The sequence below is a fragment of the Tinamus guttatus genome, unplaced genomic scaffold, assembly GCF_059628265.1.
Source record: "Tinamus guttatus ecotype Peru unplaced genomic scaffold, ASM5962826v1 Tinamus_guttatus_pri_ptg000112l, whole genome shotgun sequence".
Classification (NCBI taxonomy): domain Eukaryota; kingdom Metazoa; phylum Chordata; class Aves; order Tinamiformes; family Tinamidae; genus Tinamus; species Tinamus guttatus.
The window spans coordinates 310,912-333,278 of NW_028288646.1; the positions used below are offsets into that span (position 1 = coordinate 310,912).

A 22,367-nucleotide genomic window follows, 5' to 3' on the forward strand; every position below is an offset into this window, starting at 1 on the left:
CAGTGGAAACTTTGGGAGGGTCTCTCAAAACTTTGCAGTTTGTACTCATGCCTGGGACACCTCAACAGGCCTGGTGCTGATCTCAGCGTCCTGCTGAGCCCACTGCAAAGCTAGCAGGTAATAACGGCATATCCCAGACAGCAGAGGCCCTGGAGTGAAGTAACTGAACTCTAGTTATTGTGTCTTTTGCAGTTCTTGCCTAAAGGAAAGCTGTTTGAGCACACTTCTAGTTTCAGGACAAAAAATGCAACCTAACCAGTTCAGGTATTGTGTGATTTCAATTACAAACCCCGTTAAGATTACAACTCTTGCATTGCTTACCTTAAGATTAAATCTACCTTTGAAAATCATTACATATGGAAATAACTGCATTACGCCTGCTTATTTACTGTCAGTAGAGGACTTTTCTCATGCAGACTTCCCAGGCCACTAATCTATTTTCTTCTAAATAAAAAGCTTTTTTTTTTTTTTTTTCTTTTCCCTTATGACTCACAAACTGGTCGTGAAGAGAGTCCTGGCCTCTGCATTAGTTAGTTGATGAAATGACTCAGGTTCACCCAGGTCTTTCAGTGCACACTAATTTGCAAAAGCAGACACGCACCTCAGGCATAATTTTTTTTTTTAACCTGTATTTTTTTAGCCTGGTGGAATGGGGGAGTAAACATGGCTTTTGAAATAATTCCGTGTAAACATTGGGTCTCCAGTTTGGCGAGTGATTTATTTGCCTTATTGACGAAGACGCCCAAAAACACGGTTTGGGCGGGGGGGAGCGAATACAACCTTGCGGGTTGACCTGCTCCCCCGCGTCCCCCTGGCACCGAGGCGGGAGGCCGGCTCCGCCGCCCAGTCCTCCCCGCCAGGGGGCGACACAGCCGGCAGAGCATAGAGTCCTCGGCGGGCGCTTGTTATTGAGGAGGAGGCGCTCTTCCTCCGCCCTGCGCCGTTCTCGGTGGTGGCGCATGCGCGCTGAGAGGGGCAGCTGAGGGCGAAGGCGCTCGGCCATGGCGGCCTCCGTGATCTGCGGGCGGGCGTCGGCCGGACTCCGGGGCAGCGGCCTCCGCGCCGCGCTGGGCAGCGCCGCGGCCAAGGTGGGGGCGCCGGCGGGACGGGGTGAGGCGGGGCGGGAAGGAGAGGAGGAGAGGAGGACGATGAGGAGGATGGCGGGCAGGCGGGCGCGGCCGCCGTTGGGATCGCCCCCGATGAGGGAGCAGCCGTTGGGGGCCGTTGGGAGCCGTTGGGAGCGGCGCGGCCGCCCGCTCCCTGCCCGCAGTCCCATGTCCACGCGCTTGTCTGTCCGTCTTCGGCATTTGCCGCTGCTTCATCTTGGCTTGTGACAGGTCTTGCCCGGGTGATTCCCGTCCCATTTTTTTTTCCCCTCCTAATTTAAAATTTCCGATATTTTCATCCCCGCTGCCCCGCGAGACTGGGCAGTGCCCCTGAACGTGCTCCTTGCCTCTCCTTTGAGGCCTGCTCCTCTGTCCCGTGAGTCCTTCTGCGGAGGGTGACCTCGTTCTTCACTAAAGTACTCGCGGGAAAATAAAAATAAAAAAACAGAGATCAAGCGAGTCCGAAGTGTCAAAGCCTCCCCGTGGAGGAAGGTCGCGGTGAGCTGCGCTCTCGGGTTTCGCCGCGGGCGCGCAGGGAGCTCCAGGAAGGGCAGCGGCAGCCGCCAGCGCCGCCCGCCTGGGTGCGGTGCCAGAGAGGAGCCGAGGAGGGAGCCCTGGGGCTTGGCCACGCTCTGAGGGCTCGCAAGCCTGAAGTGCCGTAGTAAGGCGCTCGTGCTACGAAATGCAGTTATTTTACAAGATATATTTTAGTAATAATCTCCAAGTCCATCAGCAGCTGTTTTTCTTAAGAGGCGTTGTTCTTGTAGCGTTACTGCTGGTGTTTTATAAACAAAATTGGTTTCTTCTGGTGTTGCTGTACATGAAGTGTCCAGTAAGAAATTCTCAGAGTCCTGTACATGGGTTTTATAGAAGAAATTAAGAATCACTTGATCCGCACTGGAGTTTCCTAGATGCTTCCAGCATGTTCTCTTTTCCTTAGTATTTGAAATGCTAACGTTACCTGTCAGCCTTCTGATTCAGTGCTGATGTTTCAGACTGGTTGCCTCTAGTTCTGTGTTTCATAATGGTTATATGAAGGCTGGACAGTCTGTTCTGTAGCCATGTACAAGCATCTGAGGTTGATGTAAAGTACTTCTTGGTGTCCTTCCTTGGTGCCTAGCTTGGCAGGAGACAACCCGCCAGAATTTTGGCGCAGATCTATTCTTTGTGTTTTTCTGCTGCTTTCTTATTCTTCCAAGTTCAGTGAGGATATTTTTTCCCTCCAGATTTATTTCTTGAAGTACTTAAATACTAACTGAACAGTCAAGGGTGTTTTAACCATGCTAGCTCTTACTGATAGAAACTGTCCCATTACAGATAGAAACTGCTTCATCTCTGCCTCTATAAAACCTAGACCAACATGGAAGATAATGTACAAGAACTTAGGATTTAGTGCTCAGATGTTTGTATACTAAACTGTACTAAACTTTTTTTTTTTTTTTTTAATCATATCCTTTGATATTTCTTTTTCTCTTCTCCTTCAGGTGCTTGGTGGAAGTCCAGGACTGCTCAACCATGGGTTTCAGGTGCAACAGCAACAACAGAGGAGGCTGTCACTACATGAATACTTGAGCATGGGACTGTTGCAGGAGGCTGGCATTTCTGTTCCACATGGACTAGTTGCAAGGACACCAGAAGAAGCTTACAAAATAGCAAAAGAAATAGGTATAATACTAAAGAGAACATATACAATATAGATATGGGAGTTGATGCAAGTTGTAACTGCTTTTTCTGTCTTTCCCGGTAAGACATTTCTCGGAGTTCTGAATAAACCTTCTCTTTAAGAGAGCCTTTCCTATGGATAAACTTCTTGCAGATTTAAGCATTCACATAGTGGTATTTTTTTTCTAATCTGAGGGTTTCTAATGCCACAGTGCACAAGCCATCAAATCACTTAAGCGACCTAGTTGTAAGGACACTCTTGTTTTTCACTGAGAAGGGCTTAGGCAGGTTATTCCGAATGATACAAAGGTTTATTAGAGGCACCGTTATTCCTGTAGCAACATGCAAATGCTGTTCCTATTAACTTTTGATCCTTGTTTAGAAGGAAGGTATTTTAAGAGACTGGGGAAAGTATAAATTGATGTACCTAGACTTCCATGAAATGTATAATGCGCTGTGGTTTGTGCCAATCCTGCATTTCCCTTCTCAAGCTACACAGAACAAACCTTGTGTGCATAGCTTCAGTGGTGGCTGTAGGTAAAGACTATGCAGTCCAGAAGTGCTGCAGATCAGAGAACATGATGCTGATCCTCATACTGCAGAAGGGCAAAATTCCTTCCTTTCGTGAGCACGTTGTCCTGGCAGTGTACAACTACTCCTTTCTTTTAGGAGAGAAGAACTGTGTTGGCTTGTAGTTACTTGTTAAATTCCTGGCTTACTGGTGAAAAAGCATCTGGCCTTTTTTCCTGGTGTTTAAGTAGTTACTTAGATTTGAGCTTTGATTTAGGACTTGACTCTCTGCATTGATTTGTCCCTTTAGCTATTGCTTGCCTCATTAGAGTTGGAGGATAATCTGTATCTTATATACAAGTTAGCCTCTATTTGTAGTATATGCAATACTAATCCATATATTTTACTTTTGTTATTTTCTTTTGTTTATTTTTTTCCTCCTGGAAAAAATAAAATGCATTAGACTTGTCACAGGGTTTTAAGGGAGGTCGTTACTTGTTATATTCCATTCCCATATGTAAGAGCCTAAGCCTCTTTAGATCTTCAAATGAATTCAAATTTGTTATAATTCTGATGGTTAAGTATTTTATTAGATTCATTTTTTTGCTTTGTATATAGATTTTAATGCAAAGAGCGAGATCTGAAAAAGAAGAATGCTTTTCTAGAGAAAATTATACGGCTTCATAATGTGCAAAAGAATTTAAAAGCCTCTTTCCCTTCAGATCTGATGTTCTAGAAATTCAGGTATTGCCTGCTTATCTTCTTTGCCCTGTTCCCTTTACAAAGTAATGAGCACAAACAAAATTATAATTTCATCAGTACAAAAGAGACTTCTTAAAATATTTTTCTTCCAACTCCTCTGAGAATAGTGTAAAGATTCAGTCTCTCAGTTAAGGCTGAGCTTGTAATAGGATCTGAGCTTCACAGATATGGTGTGCCCTTTTACTTGTGTTAGTATCTGCATAGGCTCCTCCTAGTGCCACATGAGATGAGCCTATATCTGTTTTCTAGAAAACAGGAGACTGAGCAAGTCAGGATTCTTTGATTCTTTTGTCTATTGCTTTTTTTTTTTTGTTGTTGTTGGGTGAAGTAGGTATAGCTGTGATTACTAGTGTATAACTTTGTAGCATCCAAGTGGCCTTACTGATATGCCCTGTACTCGGTGTATGGAAGCTGTGCAGCTTCTCCTGGGTAGGGAAAGTGAAGTTAGGAAGTATTTGAATTAACATTCGTCTATGAGCAAAAATTAAGGAACTCTGAGCTTCTGGTTGTCTGCTGTGAAGAGCTTCCTTTAAATTGGTATTTGGCACAGACTGACTTTGTTTCATTCTTGAGAAGAGAAAGGAAGACTGTCTGAATAGAGAACATATTGCAGGAGACTGGGTTTGAAGTATTGCTTAAACATTGTCCAGAACTCATTCTGAATAGTGACAGTGCAGCATCCTTTGCTGTAGTATTTTCATTTGCTCTGTTAGTTTTGCCATTTGTCCATTTATTTTTCTTTTGTACATAGATAAATATAATCCCTAGAGAGTGGAAAAAAATAGATAAAACCTGCTCATTGTTTACTTTTATTGTGTAAGAGTTGTTACAAGTAGATAATAAGATTATCTTTTGCTTCTCTTTGTGTGCTAAACTGTTTTTTTTCCAAATGTTTGCCTAAAACATTTGCAAAGAGAGTTGGTAATACTGCTTGTTCTCTCTTTCCAGTGCTGTTCCACGGCACTCTTGATAACCTTTTGGCAGAAAACCGCTCCCTGTAAATGCAAAATTTTGGCATTGGTTTTCTTAGCTTTTGCAAATACCTTATTACAGTTAGAAATGGGTTACTTTTTACACTAGTGAAGGTTAATAAGAAATGCACCCTTTTCACTAACAGATTGTCCCAGTTTAGCGGTATCGGTGTAACCCTCTTGTATAAACAAAGCCAAAGCTCAACCATGTCAAGGATTATTATTGCTGCAAGTTAACTGATGTGAGGTAGAATTAAGCTGATATATAATAATGTTGCTGTTTCTCTTAGAGCTTAGTTAAAAGAGGAAACTTAAATAATCAAAATGATAACAGTTGTTAGAATTTCATTCAAAGCTGTGTTTATCTTGAGGTTTGAAGCAAGTTGAAATAGTGTGGTCAACAGAAAACATATCACCCTGCCCTCATTTCTTCTGGTTCTTGTACTTCTTATTTTTTCTATTTTTTTCTATTTTTTTCTATTTTTTTCCTGCTAAAGTCTGAAGTGTCCTAAATAGTACAAATTGCTTCCATATATGTAAAGTTAATTTTGAAACTGCTCTCTCTCTTTTTTTTTTTTCTTTTTCAAAGTTTGATTGCTTAACTTCTGCTTCTAGTACCATAGTTCTTCAAATGCTTTCTTCAGCTCAGATTCTTCTAGCTGTGATTCCACAGCCACTTTTTTGTTAACTTCTGTCAGAAGTAAGAACAAAAACATTTTTTTGTTCTCTAGTGGGGAGATTGGACACTCTATTGCAACATTGGTTTTCATATAGCTGCTTCTTTTCATATTTACCTGCCTTTTAAGAATGATCACAATTTGTCACAAAGAACTTTTCAGTATGAAAAGCCCTCCTTCTCACTTCAAGTGAAGTGTTATGGCATGGTAATTCATAGAACTGTTGTGGCAGCACCTATGAAAGTAGATGTACCCCTATGACTGAAGTTTTGATGCTTCCTGAAACCTTCCTCTATTGTTTGGACAAAAGAGAACCACCTTCTCTGACAATGCAAAGTATGAATTTCCATTCCTGATGATTTGTGAGGCAGTGCTTCTGAAATGATTAATATCTTGAAGAAACTTTGGTATTCTGCTAGTGTTGTAGTATTATAAGATAGGAAGTCCTAGATCTTTATGTTCATGGCTGACTTTTAAATGTTAGTAAGTAGAATAAACTGTACAGAATAGGAAGTATTGCAATACTGGATGTTTACATCTTAGGCTTTTCTAAACCCATGTTTTTAAAGGCAACTTAAAGCAATAGAGTCTTCTCTATTGCTATTCTTGCTAGCATTCTTGAAGTTTAAAAGATCTAATCCATCTCTTTATCAGTGTGGTTTATAAGGGGTGATCTCTTTGTGTGTATTTTCTGCAGTGATTCAAGTAGTTGGCTTGGCTGTATTCCTGCAGACACTTCCATAATTAATAGATCTATCTCTTAGGAGCGTTAAATTCTCTTGAGTGTTTGTATCCTTTTTCCATCTATTTCATAAATATATGCTCTCTACCTATTAAAGAAAAAAAAAGGCACATAAACCAGTTTAAGATTTATAGATCAGTTTATCTCAGGTTTGATTTAGTCAGAAAGCAAAAGTTCTGTTAGAGGACAAGCTTTCTCTTTATTTGTGCTTCAGAAGATTTGGCATACGAGGCACAGATGCCCAGAAGCTTGTGGTGGTGTTTCTGTAGAGTATGTCACACCTTTCTTAGTAGTCTGTGCTGATTTTATTTTTATTTTTATATTATGTTATGTTATTTCTGTGTCACACTGAAAGCTCACATCTAGTTTATTGTTCTTTGGAGGACTTTGCTGTTTCACTGCTATCAGTTTTCCTTGTTTGGGAGTTATCTTCTTGCATGCGTTAACTGATTGCCTTTTAGGTTATCTTTAGAATTTGACACTCCAGGCAGAGTTTATTCAGGCATAGTAGGGCATAGATGGTGCTCTAAGAGAGAAACTTTTGCAGAAATCCCTGATCACTGAAATGTTCAAACAAGTACAATATAGTGATCAGAGTTTTTAGGGTTGCTAAGTAGTGGTTTTTTGTTTTGTTTCAAGTGTGTTATGTTTACCTGCCAAAGTCTCTAGATAACCAGCAGTAATAGTCTAGGAAGTCAAAATTTACTGCATTTCTGTCAACACTTTTTTTTTTTTAACATCTTTGCTTGCTTTCATAACACTTCAGTCTTTTGAGTCCTAATATCATTAATCCTAAGCATAATTCATCAATTCAAATAACTCGTCCATCTGGCAGATTGAAATTTTGACTGCTGAATTTTAATTGGAAGCTATTACAATTAAAGCTATTGCCAAAGAAACCTGACTTGCAGGTTGCTAAAAAATTTTAGGGTTATTTAATTAATGGCAAAATGCATTTGCATATAAAATAATATTTTGTAATAGGCATGAAACATCTTTCTCCCTCTCTGAATGGTCTGATTCCTTTAGTGCAAGTATGATGATTCCTGGTGCATAATTATCTTGGTAATGATTTTGGTTTGCATGTAATGATTCATCTAGCACTTGAAAGTTTTAAATGCTGAAAAGAAAAGTTCAATTCTAAATAGTTATTACTTATTTCCAAAACAAAACACAGATAGTATGCTCCTGAGGGGTTCTCTGCCTGTGTTTTCAGGATAAGGGCTACAGTGCTGTTTATGTTGAGATTTTTGTTAATATGATGCAGTGTTTGTTGTCAAGCCTGTCCTTTCCTTCCTTGGGTCGAGTAATTGCAATAATATGGTCCAAACTTGAATTTTTTGTTATATCTCTGCAACAGGAAAGGATTGGTTGGTTTGCATTACAGCTGAATAGAGATCTCTTCTGGAACTGAGGCGTGGGTCTCTGTTTTGCACCTAGGGTGAATTTGCAGTTGAGGGTCAGCTGAGGACTCATTTGACACTTGTCCTGTTAACCTATCTCTTCCTCTTTCTATTTTGGTTATTTACACAAATCTGTTGCCTGCTTTATCAGAACACATTGGTCTTGTAACCTTATGAGCGTGTCGTGGTCCTAACCTACGGACTTTCACCTTGCACAGAATATGTCAGGGAGAGAACAACAGTCCTCCTTGCCTCTTAGGTTAACTTAGTTAAGATTGTGTTGTACTTCTCAGTTTGATGGTGCATTTCTCTGTGAATTCAGAGATCATTCCTTCCAATCAAAAATACCAGTACTGCTTAAAATAAAATCAGACCATTTCCTGCTTGCATTTCCTCTCTTTCATTGCCGAGCTAATAAACTTATGTTACTGTATAGATTTGTTTGTCCTCATGAAATCCTAACTCAGTGTTTTAATGATTTCAGGCACTTAGACTTTTCACTGGCATCCACTTTAATTCTCTGAATGTTTCCTGATTCTTTGCGGTCTGCTTTGTTTAAGTATATGCTTTTAGCACTAACTCCCATTAATATGGAAATGTTACTATTAACAAAGACCTGTTGAGTTTTGTGTTGCTTCTGCAGTGTATTTGCCTCTGCGGCTCGCTTGGCTGAGACATTAACAGCAGTGAAAAGTTTGTTGATTTGAGCTAATGCCCAGGATTAATGCCAAAGCTTTATCCTTTCCCATCACTGCTGGAAGCAGCTATCCAGCTTTCTGGCCTGTGCACTTCTGTGTCCTTGTGCACGTGCTAGTGCTGTCACACAGTGCACAGGCTTGTGGAAGTCTGCTAGATTAGGGTTCACTTTAAGTTATTATTTCTCTGATATTCTTGAAGATATGATGACATGAGGCCGTGTGCTGGAATAACTGGTGAACTGGCATGGAAGGTTGAGGACAAGAAGCAGCATAGATGTTGTGCCATGTGGATACCTGCTCCTGGGCAGAGATTGCTGCTTTTGTTTTTCCATCTAAATAATAATAACGCCTAGCAATATTTCAAAGCAATGTAAATAAAGTGGGAATAGTTGTTCCTTTCCCCATTAAGTCGAAAACAGTGCAAGTTTCTGCTTTTCATTTTTTTTGTACGACTCCAGAATAGCAACAATTTTCTCTGTGGGAATGATTGATCAGATGATGGTAGTGCTGTGCTTGTTAATGTTGCATGTGAGACGTGTGACCAAACATTTGTCACCTGCACTTTTGGGGCTGCTTTGAATAGGAACTGTAGGAAAAAATGTTTATTGAGTAATAAATAACCATAACTTGACTTACGTAATGGAGGTAATGGGTGTAAGTTGAAACACAGGAAGTTCCACCTCCATATGAGGAAGAACTTCTTTCCTGTGAGGGTGCCAGAGCCCTGGAACAGGCTGCCCAGAGAGGCTGTGGAGTCTCCTTCTCTGGAGATCTTCCAAACCCGCCTGGATGCCACCCTGTGCCACGTGCTCTAGGTGTCCCTGCTGGAGCAGGGGAGTTGGACCAGATGATCTCTAGAGGTCCCTTCCAACCTCAACCATTCTGTGATTCTGTAAAAAGCTTATCTCAGGTCACGACGTCTTTAACTTAGTTTCAGCTGCATCTGTGAAGTTTAATTTGTTGTAAATTGCTTGATCCTATAGGATTAGACCAATGGTGCATCCTGTCCAGGATTCTGTCTCTCATGGTGGCAAAAAAACAACAACAACATGTTTTTCAGGGAGAATGTGAGCAGTCCTTACCCCTCAAGTAATCCCGGCATCCATAATAGTATTAGGAGTATTAAAGAAAACATCTCTGTCTAGGATTTTTTTTAGTGTATGCTTATGGAGCTGTTGTCCAAGAATTTGTCTAATTCCTTTTTGAATCTCAGTTTTACTTCCATGTCGTCTTCTCATGCCTCCCACTTCATCTGGGTAAAGAAGCATCTTTTTTCTTAAACTGACCTCTCCTCATAGGTAGTGTTTGTTTAAAGCTGACATACAATGTGAAATAAAATTATAGTAGTATTTTTCCTCTTTTGTTCTGTCCTTCATCAGATGTGGTTAATGACAGTAACCAGGTTTCTGCTTCTATATCTAACTAGCAGAAGTGCCAGGCTCTTTTGTCCCTTCTTGTAAGAGAATCTCTTCAGTTCAGTGATCATCTTGGTAACCATTGTTTCCATTTGAAGATTTGATCATGGCCAGAGCTGAACATAAACTTTCTGATTGCATCTCATCAGAGCTTTAGTTGGCATCTGGTTCAGACTTGTTCAGGCTCTGGTATTTATTGCTGGGAGGAATAAGCCCTGCCAAGAAAGTGCTTGTGAATGAATTTAAGACTTGGTGAAAAGTTCTTTGTAGAAGCAGCTTTGCATTCTGGACTTGGAGAATGAGATGAAAAGTAGGGTGAAGAAATAAGACCCTCTCTTCTCAACTTCCTGTGGGTCTGTTAATTGAAATTTGTGGTTTCAGTTGAGTGTATGTATATTCTAATTCTTTCTCCAATGCAAAACTCCTATGGAAAGCTCAAAATAGTAAATTAGTTAATGCTGTAAATATTTTGAATCTTAAATATTTGATTAACTTAATCTGTATAAAGGTTTCTAGATAGATCTGCTGTGAACAGGGGAGCAAATATCTTTTCTGAGTCTCTTCACAGAGGAGAAAGTGTTTCCCTCTTTCATGTTAACAGTCACGTTCCTCCAAATGTTGTGCTTATGCATTTGTAGAAGATGAGTTAAAAAGAGTGGAAGATTAATTTTTAGCTTGCCTGCTGGAGTATGTGGCTTTCATTTGTCTATAAAGCTACTATTTATAATCCTGTTCATCATGACATTTAGTCCTTCTTAAAGCAAGATAACTTTGTACTTGAAGTAATTGCATAAAGGTTGATCTCATGAATAAGAAAGGCCAAAGTCTTGTTTTGCCCTGGCTTCCATAAAACATGCTAATCTATTTGATTTCCACTATTCAGTAGCTATAAAAATAGTTACCTTCAAGAACTGAATTAAATCTTACCTAGCAAGAGACCCTAATAAAATCTGCGTATCTTTAATGTATGTAACCTTCATTCTTTTCATGCCAAAGAGCTTCACATCGGCTGTGAATTTAAAGATCTCTGTTAGTTCCTCCTGGCAAGGAAATAAAATCTGTAAGTACCTAACTGGGAGTAGTAGCTTGAGCATTCCCTCTGCTCCCCACCCTTACTTCTGATATGATGCCTGTATCTGGGCTTACAGTGTGCAGTTACAGCTTGGTGTCTGGCATCATCCTTCTCAGTATGCGGAGAGACTAGTTTTGCTCAAGTCCTGTAATTGCTTTGATGCTTTTCCAAGGATTCTTTCCCCATCTGAGAGGACAGCAACTTCTTGCTTTGCCCAGGGAGACCAGAGTGGTTCAGCTATCTGCAGTGTGGAATAAGGTGGGATGGGCCACGCACATGTGGATGGGGTAGCTCTTGTATCCTGCAGTTTAATGGCTTTCTGCACTTTATTCTCAGGGTAAATAAACTTGAGTACTATCTCAGAGCTTGCTTTTTTTTTTTTTTTTTTTTTTTTTCTCCTTTATCACCTTAAATGACTTGATATACTTTATTTGCTTCTTATTTTTCAATGACACGGTAGAATATACCATTTTAACCTTAAATATTATTTTTTTTAAATTCAAATGCACAGCTTGCCCTACCTAGAAGAGTATTTTGGAAAGGAATTTAAATACACTTAAAGGCAATTAACTAAAAGGTTTGCTCTGCCTCTTCTGGGAAAAATAGTGGATTTACTTAGGCCTCTGACTTCTGCAAAGCACTCAAGCTTATGTATCAGTGCTCTGCTGAATGGGAGCCATAACGGACATAAAATTAACTTGGTAAGTGCTATAGTTACCCATCATTGCTGAGAAGATAACAGTTAAGGATACTCTTAAGTTTTCACATTAACTTTCCAAGGAAAAAAAAAAATCTTTTTCATGGTTTGTGAGATAACAACGAACTTGTGATTCAGACAAATGTGTTAAGAAAACAAATCGGAGCACTCAGAGATGAAAGATGTTTTTTGGATGCTAACTCACTGAGGTTTATTCACAGAACAGCCTAAAGCTGCAGTTTGCAGATGGTTTGTGATTTTGGGGATAACCTGTATGAGTTACAGTGCAGTTTTTAATTTACATATTTGTGTTTTGAATATGGGGAGGAGGGGATAAAATGAAAATAGTCTTTATTATTCTACCTGGGACAAACTGTTTTAGGAGTCATGGATGTCAAATTGTGGGTTTTCTTTCATTCTAGGTTCAAAGGACCTTGTGGTAAAAGCACAGGTTTTAGCTGGTGGTAGAGGAAAAGGAACATTTGAAGGTGGCCTCAAAGGAGGAGTGAAAATAGTTTTTTCGTAAGTCACTTACAAATTATCCAACCAAATGGAAAAACTTAAAAATTTTGTGTTAAGAATGAGTTGAAGCTGTTGATTAGTTTAAAACCAATGTTTTAATTATTAAGCTTAAAAATAACAAACTAGGTAAGATTTTTTTTTAATGCTACTTCTGTTTTTCCAGTGATTTCCTTGTCACATTCTGAGCTTCTTGTATTCTAGTCCAGAAGAAGCAAAAGATATCTCCTCCAAAATGATTGGAAAGAAGTTGTTTACCAAGCAGACAGGAGAAAAGGGCAGGATATGCAATCAAGTGTTTATCTGTGAGCGCAGATATCCCAGGAGAGAATACTATTTTGCCATAACAATGGAAAGGTCATTTCAAGTGAGTAATACTAGAAATAGAAGTCAATTAACTTGCTATAGCTGAATTAAAGATACATATACTGTTCACTGTAGGGGTCATTTGTATCTGAAACTCAGAAATACACAAGCTGCACTTGGTTTGCCAGTGTCTCTGAATGTCTGATTGCCTTCATGTTTTGAATGCTTTAACAATATTGTGCTACAATTTAAATTTAGGAAATAATAAATAATAGGAGTGTTGGTAGTCTCAACTGAAATTTGGAATTTCATGGCTGCAGGGGGCGTGAGTGGAAAGAAGGGGTTGTTTTCATTCCATTTTTAAAGTTGATACATACCTACCAGATCCTTACACTAGAGTTTAGTTTAAAAATACAGCTATGAGCACAGGATGAGCAAGCGTATTTTGAAAGAGCCAGTGATTCTGTACAAATTGGGTATCTTGTCCTTCAGTGCACAGAGATTCCTGTGAAGCATCCCTTGTAAATCTGGGAGTGCAGATAGTAGTGTTATGCTAATACTCCTCAGGAGCTGTTAAGGATATTGGGCCTGGAGGTCTGTCTTCAGAGCCTCTGGATGAGGAAACACATTGTCTTGCATGTTGCTGTGTGCCTGCATAGTAGGTATGTAGATTTTAGGCTATGTTGAAAAACCAGTTCCTGAAACCTGTCAGTGTTTAATCTGGCAGAATACTGCTCTGTTAACAAGCAAGGAGAATACATTGCTAAATAACTTTACCAAAGCCATGGTAAAGCACATCTTGGAACTTTGTTTTTGAAGGCCTTCAGAAATGCTGTGGAGTTTCTGGAGGCATAGCTCTTTGCAGTTTAAGAGGAGCACCTCTGCCATAAGTGTGTGAAATAATTTGGTGTGAATTAATAAGGAAAAGAGCATTTCTATTGTTTATTTACAACAATAGAAGATAAATATTGTGTTTGTTCCTTTTCCTTTGTAGTGTCCTTTCTAATAAGTAAATACCATATTCCTTGGGTTTTAGTACAGTTAAGAAACTTGGGCACCTGTATTCTGTCATACTGTATAAAATCTGGAAAGATCAGAGTATTAGCGTATCCATGCTAAATTTACCACAAGGTGGCACTAAAATACTACAAATCTTTGGACTTCTAATCTGTAATTTGTACTATTCAGCCAACCATGCTTATGGAAAGAAACCATGCTTAACTGATCTAAGCAATTTAAGGAGAGCATTCAAATATATTTTCCTAACTTGCTGTCATATTTAAAATAAAAATTGTGTTAATGTATGTTGAGCACAATTGTGGAGGTGATTGTTTTTGGATAGGGATGGTTCTTATTTTAACTGTTCAGTTTCTATTTCTTGTTTTTAGATGTGTTTATAATTTCTATAACTTGTCTTGGATGATGGTAGTGAGGAGGAAATAGCTTTCAAAAGAGGGAAGTGTGAAGGTTGAGTAACAGACGTTGCTGCAAATCCCTTTAATTAAGGGAGAGAAAGATCCATAAGAATGGTTGGAAGTGGAACTTGGCATGTCAAGTGCTATTCAGCAATGGGACAAGACTTCCAGTGTCTTAAGTAAAACTATTGTCTTTGCTTAACTGCACCAAATGATAAAGTTAGTTATTTTTATATCATGCTTGTAGCTTTCTGACAGTGTTCAGGATGTGAATACTCTTAAACGGTGTGCTGAACTGCGTGATGCAGATCACCGTCTGCCCAGTGTGAGGGTGATTCCCTGTGTGGATGTTCCTGGAAGGAAGGATGGAAGGATGGTGATGGAAGGAGAGGGGCGGGCTGGTTCAGCATCCTGTGAACCACCGTCACGCTTGTGCCATTAATGGTCAACAGCTATAAGGCTGTTCAAAGTTTAAAGCCTCTATTAATAGAAAAAGTTGCCTTAGTCCTCCAGCTGTCTTAATCCATGCATGGCTGGTGATAAGGGAAGGGAGCTGAGATGACACAAATGAATATATCTTGACAGTAAACGGGAAGACTCTTCCCTCAGGGAGAGATTTTCAGATATCATGATAGTGAGTCCTTGATGCTTTTGTTGAGATGGAGACAGAAGCTTTTTTTTTTTTTCATCTCTCTGCTAAGGGTGCTGTCAGTTGTAGCTCTAATTTCTTTTATGATTAAATAATTGAGTGCTGTTTGTCGAACTTAGGCTTTATTTCAGTGATAGCTATAGTTAGTGAGCTTTGTGATGCTACTGAATAGGAATAGGCTGTAGTAACTTGGTGCTGGGCTGTGCAGCTCTAGATTTGTCCTTGGGGCTGAAACATGACGGGGTGAATGAATGAGTGCCTTGGCTCTGTGTGTTTGTGTAGGTGTGAGAGGAGAAGGGGGAAATAGGCTTGTTCCTTCTTTGGTGATGCTTTAACCCAGAAGATAAAATCCATGATGACTAAACTGAATCTTTCTATCGAGATTTAAAACCAGTATCTTTAAGCTAATTCCTCCCTTGATAAGGAATGTAAAAAGGATAGATAGTTTTCCTTGTTAGAAGCAATTGGACCCAAGATACACCTTATGATTTGGAAAGTATTATTAAAAGTGTTTGTATAGATATAGTGAAGAGAAAAGATAGTAACATTCTTCTCAGTAAGAGCATACAAGTAAATTGTCCAAATTTTGTTTTCCAGCTTACAACATGCTTTTATTGTTGTGGGTTCTTATGGGAAAAAATAAGTTTCAGTCAGATGATTTAAAATTATTTACTCTTTTTTTTTTCTTTTTTTTTCCCTTCGTGTTCTAGGGTCCTGTGCTGATAGGCAGCTCTCAGGGTGGTGTTAATATTGAAGACGTTGCCGCAGAGAATCCTGATGCGATAATTAAGGAACCCATTGACATAGTAGAAGGCATAAAAAAGGAGCAAGCTATTAGGGTAATTGTTAATGTGGAAAAGTGCACATTAGTGATGATGGGAGCGCTGCTTCTAAATTTCATAAAGTGTGTATATATTGACATTGCTAAGTTGTCTTAAACTTTTTGATACTTTAAAACATTTGTGCTAGATAATTAAATATTTTCAGTTTGATAGTTGAATGTAAATCTAATTCTGCTCTGCAATGTGTTATATGTATTTGTGAAGATATATAATGCTGATCTTGCTTCTGATTTTATTCTGTCTCGTTTTGGATAGGTGCAGTCTTGAAAATATTATTTTTAATATTAAAGAATTATTTCCTTTGTGGAAGATAGCTATTATTTCAGTGTCTACAGAATCTGTAAAAGAACTAAGATGGTAGATTCCTACTTAGTAACTGTAAATCAAAGCCTGAACATCAGTTAACAGATAACCATGCTTCTACTTTCAGCTTGCCCAAAAAATGGGATTTCCTTCTAATCTGGTGGATGAAGCAGCTGAAAATATGATCAAATTATATAATCTTTTTCTGAAATATGATGCTACTATGATAGAAATAAACCCTATGGTGGAAGATGCATCAGGAGTTGGTAATGTTTCTTCTCTTCATATTGTTCTTATAAAAGATTACATTTTTGCAAATCGAAGGTAGTTGCCGTATACTGAACTTCCCCTAAAACTTCAGCTGTATATAGCAAAAGGACTTGCTATGGACATGCTACTTTGATACATGAATTTAGAATCCCAAATTCATTTGCGATTTTGAGCATAGCAGGTATCTGTTCTCAGTAGATACTTTAGCATGAAATCAAGTTTAAATAGCTTTATATATATGTGTGTGTATATATATATATATATATATATGTGTGTGTGTGTATATATATATGTATGTGTCACATCTGTTTGGATACGCAGCATAATTCATTCCTGGAAGCTGGATCTTTTCAAACTTCATGTTTTGAAACTTGAGCCCTCTTAGGTATTCACAGTTGGTACTGAAAAGGTAGCTAGAATAGTGGCAACTTCTAAAAATCTCCTGCCTCTACTTCTCATGCAGCAGATTGATTTTAACAATGTATTTTAAGGACAATAGGTATGCAAGTATTGCCTTGATTTTTATGAGTTTTTTAGCATATCCAGTTGTAGAGAAATTGGCTGATATCACAGGCAATTCCTTTAACAACAACAAAAAATCTGTGGGGAATGTTTTGAAACTTGAATTCAATTGTAACGATTTGAAATTTAAAAATGAATGTAGCTCCTTTGTCCAAGTTTACAGTTACTCTTTTTTTTTTTTTTTTTTAAAGTCATTTGCTTAAATTAATTTGCTGCTCTTGGTAGATTAGTCATTGGCAGGGCCATATGGTTCATCTCACCTTTTGTTTCTCTTGCTTTGTTATTTTTGTATCGTCTGTAGTGAGGTTTGGAAATGACATTACGTTTCTACAGACAGAAAAAAAGTAGTTAGTATTGTCCTTGAAACACAATATAGTGTTGTAAGAGAGCAGTGTTTCAATACTAATTTTCACTTTGTAGATATTAGTTCTGTATGGACAGTTTAAAATATGTACAAGTTATGTTGGAGAAGGTATTGTACCAAACACTGAGATACCACACATTCATTGATGCATATATTCTGAAACTGGCTAAGCCAAAGGAAGTTGGCTGTCCTTAATAACTGTGTTCTGATGTAAAGAATGCTCTACATTTTTCATGTCATCTGCTGTATCTAAGTGAAACTGTGTGTCATTTCAGTAAAACTTAAGTTTGCACTGCATGAGTTGGCCACCAAGTTTGAAATCACACACTGTTAACATGTTCACGTTACAAATGACCTGCTGTTTTGGCAGCAGTGACATTATATGACATGATTTTTTCCCTCCCCTTTCTTTCAGTTATGTGCATGGATGCAAAGATAAATTTTGACAGTAATTCAGCCTATCGTCAGAAGAAGATCTTTGATATGCAAGATTGGACACAGGAAGATCAGAGAGACAGGGAGGCAGCAAAAGCTGATCTCAACTATATAGGACTAGATGGAAACATAGGCTGTTTAGGTATGTCCTGTGTAATGAATATTAAATGACTTTTAATTGATTTGTAAACTGAGTTTCTAAATGTTATCTTTTTTGTTATAGTCAATGGTGCTGGTTTAGCTATGGCCACAATGGATATAATTAAGCTTCATGGAGGAACTCCAGCAAACTTCCTTGATGTTGGCGGTGGTGCTACAGTGCAGCAAGTAACAGAAGCCTTTAAACTTATTACCTCTGATAAAAAGGTGAGGGAAGAATAGCCATGTCAAGGTCCTATATGGTAGAAAACCAAGCTGTGTTATAAATTTACTGCTCAGTAGGTGTTCTTTAGAAATTAAGCTTTACAAACAGAGAGTTAAACAGGGAAAAACATTGAGATGTTAGCTAAAACTCGACACAGAGGAAGAAGGCTTGGAAACATTCTGAAGTTTTTTCTCTCCTTTTTGAAAGATATTCTTTTGTTGAATATTAAGTAGACCATTTCTATCCTCCCACTCCCCCTATTGAAATGACAGCTGCATTTGAATCTTTCCCAGAAATCCTTTTGAATCTGAAATTCCTTCCACCTGCTGTTTAAGCAGAAGCCATTGTTCACATGGATTTCCATGCTTTGCTTTTTTTTTTTTTTTTTTTTTTTTTTTTGTTCCCCACTTGAGCACCTGTTTTGTGACTGGATCTGATTGGCACATTGCAGGGTGGATATTCTGTGCTGTACACAAACAATAAGATTCCAAGGTATTAATTATATGATAATATAAGAAAAAATAACTTCACAATGGCCTTGGTAGGCCAATAAAACTGTCTTGTTCAAAATTTCCCAAAGATGCTTGAACATCATTAGAGTAATAATTTGGTTGTAACCACGGGAGAACTTTGCTCTCCCATAAGGATAATGGGAGGACTGGCTTGATCGCCTTCCTAAGAGTTGCCTTCCTAAGTTCCTACTGTTCTGAGTAGGAAGAGTATGTCAGTTTGAGACTTCTTAAAAACAAACAAACAAACAAAAAAGGAGGTAACAAGGTGGGAGTGACTTGCAGTGGCTGTTAATGATATGTTACTTCTGCACCAGAATTTAGTGCAACTTTTGCTTTTCTTTCAAGGAAAGTGCCAAAAACAGAAGCTACTTGTTGTGTGCACAGGGGCAGTGGTTAGTTTCTTCCCCTTTGGAAAGTTTCTTATTAAATGCAGGGTCTAGCATGCTTTCCAAGAGTGCTCTTGCCTTACCTGATTTTAGCAAATTGAGGAGAAAGTGAGGAACACAGGCCCAGAACACCCGAGAGAAAAGGAAGGTGGTCCTCAAGCAAGAAGAAAAAGAAAAGGAGGAGAAAGCAGAGATTCATGATTTGGAAGACAAGTTCTTGCAGTGCCACATTGTCTGCTGACTCATGCGATGCTTTTCAAGCACAATTCTACTATATTTTTACTTTCTGTCTGCCTTCAGCTGCTTATTCTTTTCTTAAAAAGGTGACCAGCTGGGATCCTGATGCCGAAAGGCTTTGCCAAGTGCACAATGTCTTGTCTTGTTAAGCTTATTCTGTGTTCTAAGGCTGTCTGTCTTTTTGCTCCTAGTCATTTTTCAAAATGTACCCACTGACTGCTCTCTTTTTGCCCCTCCTTTCCACCACTTGAGTAGGAAAAGTCTTTTCTTTAAGCTCAGGCTTGGTCCTTCTGAATGGAGGAAAAAAAAAAAACACTTCAGATGTCTTACCTGTAAACATACTAGCTTGTGATGTGAGTTATATAAACAGTGTCTTGCATATGAATTATGTGTATTTTCTGTGTTCTTCAGGGTGGTTTCTTCGTATACTGAGGGAATAGTATGGAAAATGCCTCTGCTTGGATTATGTTAGGAAGGGGAAGATTAAACTGCTGACAAACTGAATAGCTAGATAGCTTTAAATGCTGAGGTTTCATCTGTTTGATCTGCTTGAAGAAAAGCATCTCCTTGGAGTACTCTGAGCATGACTTCAGAGCATGACTCTTCGTGGGCAGTGATGAGTTAATGCAGAAAATGTTTCTTTGTAAGCAATTACACCATGTATTCTGTGTAAGGAAAGTGGCTGTTGTCTGCATCTAATTTGAAGGACAAATGTGGAAGTTTCCAGGGACAGGTGTTTTTGCAAAAGCACTCCTGAAGTAAATATCTTGCTGTATGGAACTCTATTTCTGTTCCTGATATTCTCTAGAGCACAGATGCTCCCCTCCTTGAGCTGAGGCCCTAATTGCACTTCTAGAACTTGAGTTTTCCTCAAGTTGAAAGGTTGAGTTCTATGCTCTTTTATGTGCTGTGCCTCTGGCTATTTTTTGACTTGAATATTGTCATTTTTTCTGTAGGTACTGGCTATTCTGGTAAATATTTTTGGTGGCATTATGCGATGTGATGTGATTGCACAAGGTATCGTTATGGCCGTAAAAGATTTGGACCTAAAAATACCTATTGTGGTACGGTTGCAAGGTGAGTATTCCTCAGTGGGTGGTAAGTGTATTTCTATCCATACTGACAAATACTCTTATTATTTTGCATTACAAGTTGCCTGCAAGTTGAAGACTATGAAAAAGTAAGGCATACTAAAAATTTAGGAGCTGAAGGTTGACAACTTTAATAGATATTTTCTGTTCTTCTACCTACTGAAGTAGTTGTCTTCTAGTTTTATCCTCCAGCATCCTTTTGGAACATCTTTGCTAGAAAAAACAGGCCTGCTCTGGAAGTTGGAGTGTGCTGGTCAGTAAGAGTTACATTTTTTTATCTGTCTCTTAAGGTACACGAGTTGATGATGCCAAAGCTTTGATAACAGCTAGTGGCCTCAAAATTCTTGCCTGTGATGACTTGGATGAAGCTGCTAAAATGGTAAGAGAGCTGTTTACATCCAGAACACAGCGTCTATTACAGAATGTTAAAAAATCAAGCTCCCCTCAGTCCGCTAAAGGTATCCTAGAATAAATCATAGTGTCAGTTATGCGCAAGGCTTTGCAGAAAATGGCTTACAAATTAATAGGTACATAAGGAAACTTTCGGTTGACTAAATTAACAGCATATATGGTTCTCTGTGCTGTACTACATCTGTGTAATGAATCTCTTAAAGCTGCTCATGTTCAGGCAGTTAAATGCATTGGGCCGTGCAAGAGGAGTCTGAATTGGTTTTGTGTTCATCTGTAGAGGCCCTTTCTGAAAGGGTTATAGTTGTATTTTCATGTCATAACATACAAATACATAGGTAATTCCTTAAAAAGATTTGTGAAAGACTCTGGAATGAGTGGGATAAACAAAGACAATGAGCATGATGAGTTAAGCATTCCTAGCAGTGGTTATAACCAGAGATTTTTTTTTTTAACCTAAATATTCAATAAATGTTCATAATCTTTTTTCATTTTGGATTTTAGATGCTTTTGAAGTTAGATAATGTGGCTCTGTAAGGTATCAAAGCATGGTCCAGAAGTGCCTGTAACAAAACCTTTCATGAGGAAAAGATCCTAAACATCTGAAATCCCTTAAAAATAGGCAACCCTGGCTTCTTCTGCCTCCCTTTCCCCTCAACAGCAAAGTAGATAAAGTGGTAAACTTGCAGCATTTAGCTTAATATTTGTAATCAGACATTGCATAACTGTGTGAGATGGTTTGAGTTTTGTTTTCCAAAAGATTTGGTTAATTCTTCAGTTAAAAGCACTGGACTAGGTGTGCCGGGTGGCGGAAATGGTTGTTTGATTGTTTTTAAACACCAAGAGTCTTATTATGTGGTAGTATTTTGTATAAAATTCTGTTCTTCGTCACCTTAGGAGGATTTTAAAATGAAGCCTTTGTTTTCTCTTTTCCAGGTGGTGAAACTTTCTGAAATAGTAACCCTAGCAAAGCAAGCTCAGGTGGATGTTAAATTTCAGCTGCCAATTTGACCTGAGAAATGTCATGCCACTGCCTGATATGTTCTCTGAAATACTGTGTTCTGTGGGATATCTTTCTTCTTTTGTGTGGAAGTTTGTTTGACAGGCGCACAAACTTAAAATACCTGGTCTTTAATGTTAACATTCAGAATGGTCAGAATTCTTGTAAAAGTGTGTATTTCTGATATTTAGTCCTTAGTTGCTGTTCGCAAGCCTCCAGCTTCTGCTGCAGAATGTCACTTGCAATATACTTCTACATTGTCCAAAGCAAAGCTTCTGGTTGAAAAATAATTATTCTGAATAAATTCTAAAGTTACTTTACTTGTAAATTTATATTAGCCTTGGTTAAAAATAAATATGACAAGACTCTAGTTGTCCATGTGAAGAAATATATCGAAACGGTATTTTATATTGGAGACAGTTGTATTTAGCTATATAATGGACTTGAGCAAACCAATCATTATTTATAAACAGGTGCATTTAACTTGCCCAGAAATGTTTTTAGAGTGCTTTTCTGAAGTGGCTGGTTACTCTTCTGGACAACATGTTTAATCACTACAAAGTATACTGTAGCACTTAGATTTTCATGATTTCTGGTCCTTATAAGAAAGCATCATGTAATTTTGTATATGAGCAAGCATTTACCATATACTTCAAGGAGACGAAACACATGGAGAACTAGAATGTCTATTGTACATCGGTAATAAACATGTACATTAATAAAATGTCTCCTAAAACCTTAACTGTGTTTTCTTTATATGCTACCATATTGCTCATTGACTAATCTGTGATTTAAGGGGCTAAGCTGAAAGCTTTTTAGAAGTAAATTTATAATATCACATCTTAGTTCGTTTTTTTACCTTCAGTTGAACTGATTCTGCAAAATTGGAACTTTCCCTGTGTTGGAAAACTTGGACAAATGTTATGTGTGTAGTGTCTTACTAAACTGCCCACACCTGCTCTTGCCTGGTGGGAGGCAGGGACTCATGGGATGGAGGGACTTCATACATAGAACTAGAGGAAAGGGCCA

The 22,367-nt window shown here is 38.5% G+C and overlaps 1 protein-coding gene across 1 annotated transcript; it reads left to right on the top strand.

Moving 5' to 3' along the window:
- The first annotated feature begins 937 nt into the window (after window positions 1-937).
- SUCLA2 (succinate-CoA ligase ADP-forming subunit beta) lies at window positions 938-22,080 on the top strand. The gene is made up of 11 exons (XM_088521034.1): window positions 938-1,088; window positions 2,591-2,771; window positions 12,138-12,237; window positions 12,439-12,601; window positions 15,315-15,443; window positions 15,877-16,015; window positions 17,321-17,482; window positions 17,564-17,706; window positions 19,796-19,916; window positions 20,221-20,309; window positions 21,275-22,080. The coding sequence occupies exons 1-11, from the start codon at window positions 1,002-1,004 to the stop codon at window positions 21,347-21,349; spliced, it is 1,389 nt and encodes a 462-aa protein (XP_088377160.1). The 5' UTR covers window positions 938-1,001; the 3' UTR covers window positions 21,350-22,080.
- The last annotated feature ends 287 nt before the right edge of the window (window positions 22,081-22,367 follow it).